Source organism: Trichechus manatus, unplaced genomic scaffold, assembly GCF_000243295.1.
Source record: "Trichechus manatus latirostris isolate Lorelei unplaced genomic scaffold, TriManLat1.0 scaffold00006, whole genome shotgun sequence".
NCBI lineage: Eukaryota > Metazoa > Chordata > Mammalia > Sirenia > Trichechidae > Trichechus > Trichechus manatus.
In genome coordinates, this window is record NW_004443942.1 from 24,068,124 (window position 1) to 24,075,916 (window position 7,793).

General features: G+C 33.7%; 1 protein-coding gene across 1 annotated transcript in view; it reads right to left on the reverse strand.

Moving 5' to 3' along the window:
• CCDC73 (coiled-coil domain containing 73) overlaps positions 1–7,793 on the reverse strand; it is a 100,438-nt gene that overhangs the window by 9,668 nt on the left and 82,977 nt on the right. The window contains exon 14 of the mRNA XM_004369763.2: positions 1,135–1,324. Within this exon, the coding sequence (XP_004369820.1) occupies positions 1,135–1,324 (190 nt within the window). The remainder of the gene's footprint in view (positions 1–1,134; positions 1,325–7,793) is intronic.

The following is a 7,793-nucleotide window of genomic DNA, read 5'->3' on the forward strand; positions in this document are numbered from 1 at the left end:
CCATTGCATCAATTCTGACTTACTTAGCCTTCAGTGTTTCATTAGCCAGTAATTACACAAATGGAATGACACCAATTTTACCTAAATATTGAGTTCACTTTATTATAACAAGCATACATTTAGCATGCTACATATTTGGCTCTACCCATATTAACTTTTTACTTCATAACAGCAAAAGTATTTTTGTTTTTTTTAAAAAAAGGAATAACGAGGGATTACAAAATGTTTTTTATTTCTAGTCTATCGCTTCCTTTTGGGCATACAGCACAATTACATATAAACATATAGCTAATTATATAAAAAATAATTTACTCTAACAGTTTATACTCTAATTTCTATTGTTATCCAGTTCCCTCTACATAGTAATATATATACTTAGAAATTGCCCACTGGCTTCTTCAAGACTGATAGTCATCACTTTATTATTCACCCTGTGAATATTTTAAAATTCTGCAATTGTTTTGGACAAGCATATAGAATATCTACTTAAACAAGACATTTATTTTATTCATATATATTGCAACCATAGATTTAAAATTTCCTGTATAGTTAACCTGAATACAAATTTCAGGACTTGAAGGGCTTTTTTGGCCCAATCATTCTCTCTACAACATCTCCACCAAGTGGTTGTTTAGCTAGGACTGAACACCTTTGAAAAATCAGTGCCATCTTTAAACAACTCTCTTTCAAGATAGAAGAATTAGTAAATTATTTCAAAGATTACAGAAGGGTCATTTGAACTAAGAAAAGTGCTCTACATCTGGTTAACATTGGTGACCCAGACAACATTCTCAGCAAACTGGTGAAGGCAGAAACCAGAATGCAAAAAGCCAACCAGGGGAGGCAGAAATGTATATTTTCCCTAAAAATATTGACTGTAAAGAAAAGCTTGAAGGAAGTTTGTTTCATTAAGGCATATACAAATGAAAAGGTGAGTGTTTCTCCCAACTATACTACAGGGTCATCAAAGCAAAGATTGTAATTTATATTCCCCTGAATTTCTTAGAAAGCCCTGCAGAGTGCTTTGTATAAAGCAGGTGCTCAAAAAAACTGTGTTAATTGATGGCTGATCTTTGTGGGAAAAAAAAAATCTCAGTATACAAATTAGAAAATATCAATACAATCTTAGGTTACCTTCTATAATGATTTCTCCTTTAGGCAGGCCTTCTTTCTTTTCTTCCCTTTCTGTGTATTCAGTATCTGAACAAAAACTCACACTATTTTCTTCCCTTATTTCTTGCCCAGAATTATATTTCTGTATGATGGTGTTTTCTGATTTTTCAGCTGACATTCCACTGTTTTCATTATTTATTTCTGGAACATTCTAATGCAAAATGGAAAAGACTCCTTTTATGTAAAGCAGATTGTTAAAAAGCATAAAACATTTGAGGAAACTTTCCTGACAAAAGTGGAATCTGTGTTTCAACTCAACCATTCAGGAATTTCTGTTCGAAGGCCAAATGATTTTAAAAACAAGTTTAATATATACTATTCCTTGTAACAAGATCATTTTAAGTTTATTTTGTATAGTCTATCATATTTAAGCAGAATGGGGACCATTAGATTTTTCAAACATGCATATCACATTGTATTTACAAATACATGCGTTATATATAATAAAAGAACCAGCCCTATATTAAAAACAAGGTAGTTATGGCAGGCAAATGTTTTTGAGTGTTTGGTTTTTTTTATGTATCTTTAAAACAGTGAATCAATGTTCTCCAAATATATTTAGCACATATTACATGTGAAGCACCACACCAGGCTTTGAGACACAATGATTAAATAAATATAGTCCCTCTCCTCAAAAAACTTACAGTCCAGTAGGGAAGACAGGAAAAGAAATAAAAGGCAACCTTAATAAAACCTGGTACGTGCTCCTGTAGAGATAAATACAAGGCATATAGGAACATACAAGAGCAGTCCTGTTCCTGTTTTGGGGAATCAAAGAAGGCTTTTCAGAGGTGATAGATAAATATACCTGAAATATGCTACGGAGTTATAGACAGACAGGGGCAAGGAGGCAATCCAGGGAGAACAAATGGCATATACAGATGTCTGAAAGCAAGCAAGATTATATTATAGCTTGTTCAAGGAACTACAAGTGATTTAGTTCAGCGATCTTAGATGTTAGAAGAAAGGAGAGAAATGAGGCTTGAGGTAAGCTGGGTCTAGGTCATTAAGGGCCTAATATAGCATGCTAAGGAGTTTCAACTCTACTAGGAAGACACTGAGAAGTCACTGAAGGGTTTTAAACCAGAAACGAATAACATGATCTGATTAGAAAGACCATTCTGGCTGTAGCATGAAGAATGGATTAATGTTTTCCAAACTTCTTTGATTGAAATCCCCAATCAGAAATATGTTTTAAAACCAATGAGTGCCTACACTTACTGTGATATGCTGTAATGTTTTCTATGCTTCTTTATTTTGTTTCATTTTAAAAAGAATGCTCATCACAACCAACTACAAGTGATTCAGTTCAGCGATCTTAGATGAACTAAGTTTTAGTGTAGTGGATGGGCAAAGGTGGGTTGCCCTATGTTGAAGGATGAATGAGAAGTAAAGAAGGTATGAATTTAGACCACTCTTTCAGGAAACTTGGCTCTACAGGATAGACGGGGTGTTCAGAGATGAACATGGGATCAAAAAATATTTTTTGTTGTTTATTTTTTAATGGAAGAGACGAGTATCTTTAATTGCAAATGGAATGATATAATTTGCAAAAGAAGGGGTATAACTAACAAACTTGAAAATGTGTTTAACATAATAAAAAATGCCAATTAAAACTGATAGGACCAAGTATTAAGAGAATTTAGATGTCCAGGTACTTTTATATATGGTTGGTAGGAGGATAAATTGGTACAACTTTCTGGAAGACAAATCTTTTTGGAAGGCAATATGTGTCAAAATGTCAAGTCTGTAAGCTCTTTGACTCAGCAATATGATTTCTGGAAATTTATCTTAAAAAAATAATCACCAAGTACACAAAGATATTTGTACAAGGGTGTTCAACAATAGGGAGTAAATTAATTATGGCACATCTCATTCACACAATGGGAACTGTGATATAGATATATTTCTACTGACTTAGAAAGATAACCAGTATTTAGAAAATTTTTAAAAGGGGCTTTAAAACATCTCAGAAAATATACTGTTATTTTAGTTTTTAAAAAATCCAGGTATATGAATGTCTGTGTGTGTGTTTCTATACAAACACATGTATAGAAAAACTCTGGAAGGTTATATAACAAAATTTTAGTGATTACTATTTCTGGATGATGAGATTACAGGTGATCTTCACTTTTTTATTTTAAAGTTTATATATTATCTAAACTTCCTAAAATGAAAATATATGACTTACAATCTGATTAAAAAAGCTATCTTCAATTTGAAAAAAGAATGTGTGTTGAAAGATTTATTTATGAATATGTCTATATTCATTTCTATAAGCAATTAGATGGTGTAGGAACTACTTGCCATTTATCACTCTTAAGCTAAATTATATTTATGAATATTAAATGGTTTAATACACATCTCCTGCCTGGAATTTTCCAGTACTCTCCAAGCTGGCATCTGTGCCTTTAGTTTTGTCCTACTCCAGTCTATCCACATCATCACCTAAATGATCTTTTGAAAAAGAAAACCTGATCACTCTACTACCGTGCTTAAAATCTCCAAATGGTAGAGTCAAGAACAAACTTCTATGAATGGAATACACAGTCCTCTATAGTCCTCTGCCTATCTTTTAACCTCTTCTCCTGCCCTTGTGTTGCCAGGCATCCTATATTTCACATTTCTGATTGTTTGCCCTTGCTATTCAATCTACTTGAAGTACTATCTGTAACTGGAAAATGCTTACAATTCTGGACAATCCAGCTCAAAAATCTCCTACTTTGTAAGGTCTGCCCTGTACAGAGTAGTGAAGCTGAGGGACCTATGCCAAAAAAAGAGCTCCAGAAGTACGCAAATTCAGTCTGTTGCTGAATATTAAGCTGGACATGTGTGGAGTACAAGTCTATGAAGACTTACAAGAGAGCTGTATGACAATTTCCAGAGCTTCCATGAGTCTGGGTAAAGTCAGAGTTCCAACCAACCAGAGTAAAGAGACCTTATTGAACACCAGTAGAGATCCCTGAAGGATCATGCCTTACTAGTAGTACGAACTATCCTCAGAGTAAAGGCTATTCTAGATTTGCTCTTAAGTTTAAAAATCCGCCTCAAAAAGGATGAAGCGTATCTGCAAGTAACTAAACTACCTATCAAAACAAGCTTCAACACTCTTAAAAGGAAGACAACAAAATCCAGCAATAAGCAATGCAAATTCATGTCTTAATCTAATAAAAATTACTAGACAGGTAAAGAAGCAGGAAAATGTCATTTATAAACAGGATAAAAATTAGTCAATAGAAGCAAACACAGAAATGACCGAGATGAAGGAATTAGCAGGGCTTTAAAACAGCTATTCTAAATGTCCAAGGGTTTAAAGAACGACATGAACATAATGAAGAGAGAAATGAAAGATACCAAAAAGAAAAAAGAAAAAGAAAAACCAAATGGAAATTCTAGAGATGAAATATACGGTATCTGAAATTTTTTTTTAAAAATCACTGAATGGGCTTAATTACAGATTAGACATGTTAGAAAGAAAGATAAATGAACTTCAGGATATAACAATAAAAACAATCCAAATTAAAGGAGAGAGAGGAGAAAAAAAGAGATTGAGACAAATGAGCAGAGCTTCAGTAACCTGTGGGACAACATCAAGCAGTCTAACATATGTAACTGAGGTCCTAAAAGGAGAGGAAGGGGGAAAATATTTGAAGAAACAATGACTACAAATTCTCCAAATTTGATCAAAACTAAAGCCACAGATCCAAGAAAGTCAACAAATCCCAAGCAGGATATTTACAAAGAAAACTAAGGCATATAATAATGACATTGCTGAAAAACAGTAATAAGAGAAAATCTTAAAAGCAGCAAGAGATAAAAAGACACTTATAAAGAGGGGTGTAAGTATAATAGTCCAAGACTTCTTGCCAAAAGTAATGCAACCAAGAAAACAATGAAATAGCATCTTTAAATTAATGAAAGAAAAAAATTGTCAAAGATGTCACTTTAAGGACTAAGGTGCACCTGACCCAAGCCACAGTGTTTTCAATAGCTTCAATGCATGTGAAAGCTGGACAATGAATAAAAGAAGACTTAAGAAGATGCCTTTGAATTATGGTGTTGGTGAAGAATATCAACTGTCAGAAGAACAAACAAATCTGTCTTGGAAGAAGTACAGCCAGAATGCTCCTTAGAAGCAAGGATGGCAAGACTACATCTCATACTTTGGACATTTATTAGGAGGGACCAGTCCCTGGAGAAGGAAATAATGCTTCGTGAAGTAGATGGTCAGTGAAAAAGAGGAAGACCCTCAACAAGATGACCCTCACAGTGGCTGCAACAATGGGCTCAAACATAGCAATGATTGTGAAGATGACACAGGACCAGGCAGTGTTTCGTTCTGTTGTACAGAGTCACTATGGGTCAGAACCGACTCGACAGCACCTAACAAGAGCAACAACAGAATTTTATGTACAGTGGAAATATCCTTAAGAAATGAAGGAGAAATAAACACTTTTTCAGACAAACAAAAGCTGAGAGAATTCATTACCAGCAGACAGGTACTAAAAGAAATGTTAAAGAAAATTCTTGAGGCTGAAGAAATTTGATATTAGCTGGAAGCCTGGATGCACACAAAGGAATGAAGAGGGTCAGGTCAGAAATGGTAAATATGGGGTGGATATAAAATGTTTTATCTAATTTTTAATTTTATGTACCAGATAATAGACTGCTTAAGGTAAAATAAATAGCAATATACTGTGGAGTTTATAACATATGCAGAAGTAAAATGTATGACAATAATAGTACAAAGAACAGGAAGGAGAAAATGAGAATATACTGTTCTAAGCTTCTTACCTTATCAAAGAATTTGGTATAACATTATGTGAAAGTATACTGTGACAAATTAAACTCTAAAGCAGGAGTTGGCAAACAGTGGCCAGTGGGACAAATTCAGCCTACTCTCTGTAATGATAATTTTATTGGTGTACAACCATGCCTATTTGTTTACACATTATCTATGGCTGCTTTTGTGCTACAAATGTAGAGCTGAGTAGTTGTTACAGAGAATATATGGTCTGCAAAACTTAAAATATTTACTACCTGTCCCTTTACAGGAAAAAGGTGATGACCCCTTCTCTAAAGTAACAATTAAAAGCATAAAGAGGCATAACTAATAATCGAAATTTTTAACAAATTGGCAAATCAAATCCAGCATATATAAAATGGATAATACATCATGACCCATTGGGGTTTATCCCAGGAATGCAAAGTTATTTTAACATTTGGAAATCAACTAATGCAATACACCATATTCCAGAATACAGAAAAATATGATCATATACACAGATGCAGAAAAAGCATTTGACAAAATTTAACACCCATTCAATGATAAAAACTCAGAAAACTAGGAATAGAGGGAAGCTTCCTCAACCTGATAAAGGAGATATATGAAAACCTACAGCTAACATAAGAAAAAGTAAAAGACTAAATACTCTCCCTCTGAGATGAGCAACAAGGTAAGCATGTCCACTCTCACAGTTTTTATTCAGCATTGTATTGGAAGGTCCTAGCTAGTGTAATAAGTTGAGAAAAAGAAATAAAATGCATACGGAATAGAAAAGAAATAAAACAGCCTTAAATTCATAGACAACATGGTCATGTACATAGAAAACTCAAGGTTCAACAACAAAATACTACTATAACTAATAAGTTAAAAGTGTACAAAAGTAAATTGTACTTCTATATACTAGCAATGAACAATTTTTTAAAAATCTAAATACTGTTTATAATAGGATCCCAAAACATGAAGTATTCAGGGATAAATTAAAATATTTGCAAAACTTGTACAATGAAACTTACAAAACATTGGTGAGAGATACCAAAGAATACTTAAATAAAAAGATAAACCATATTCATGGATTGAAAGACTCAATATTTTTAAGACTCAATCTTTTATTCTTCCCAAATTAATCTATACATTAAACACAATCCCAATCAAAATCTCACAGATGTTTTTAGAAATTGAAAAACTGATTCAAAAAGTTATGTGGAAATGCAAAGGACCTAAAATGGACAAAACAATTTTGAAAAAGCAAAAAAATTGAAGGACTTATACTCACTAATTCTAAGACTTCTTATAAAGCCATACTAACAAAGACAGTGTGATATTGGCTTAAAGGTAGACACATAATCAAGGAAACATAATAAAGAGTTTAGAAATAGACCTACATATATTTGGTCAATTGATTTTCAATGAAAGTACCCAGGTACTTTCAATGGAAAAAGAACAGTATTTTCTATGTGTATCATTTTGGCTAGGCCATGATTCCCAGTAGTGTGTGATTCTCCACCATTTTTTCATCCAATGTGGTTTTTCTATGTGTTGTAAATCCTATCTCTATGATGTTGATGACATGGGATTAGCAAAAGTTATGTTAATGAGGCAGGACTCAAATCTACAACGCTGGATTGTATCTTGCACCAATCTCTCTTGAGATATAAAAGAGAAAAGTGAGGAGAGATGTGGGGACCTCATACCACCAAGAAACAAGAGCCAGGAGAATAGTGTATCCTTTGGACCCTGGATCCCTGCGCTGAGAAACTCCTTGACCAGGGAAAGATTGATGACAAGGATCTTCCTCCTGAGCCGACAGAGAGAGAAAGCCTTCCCCTGGAACTGA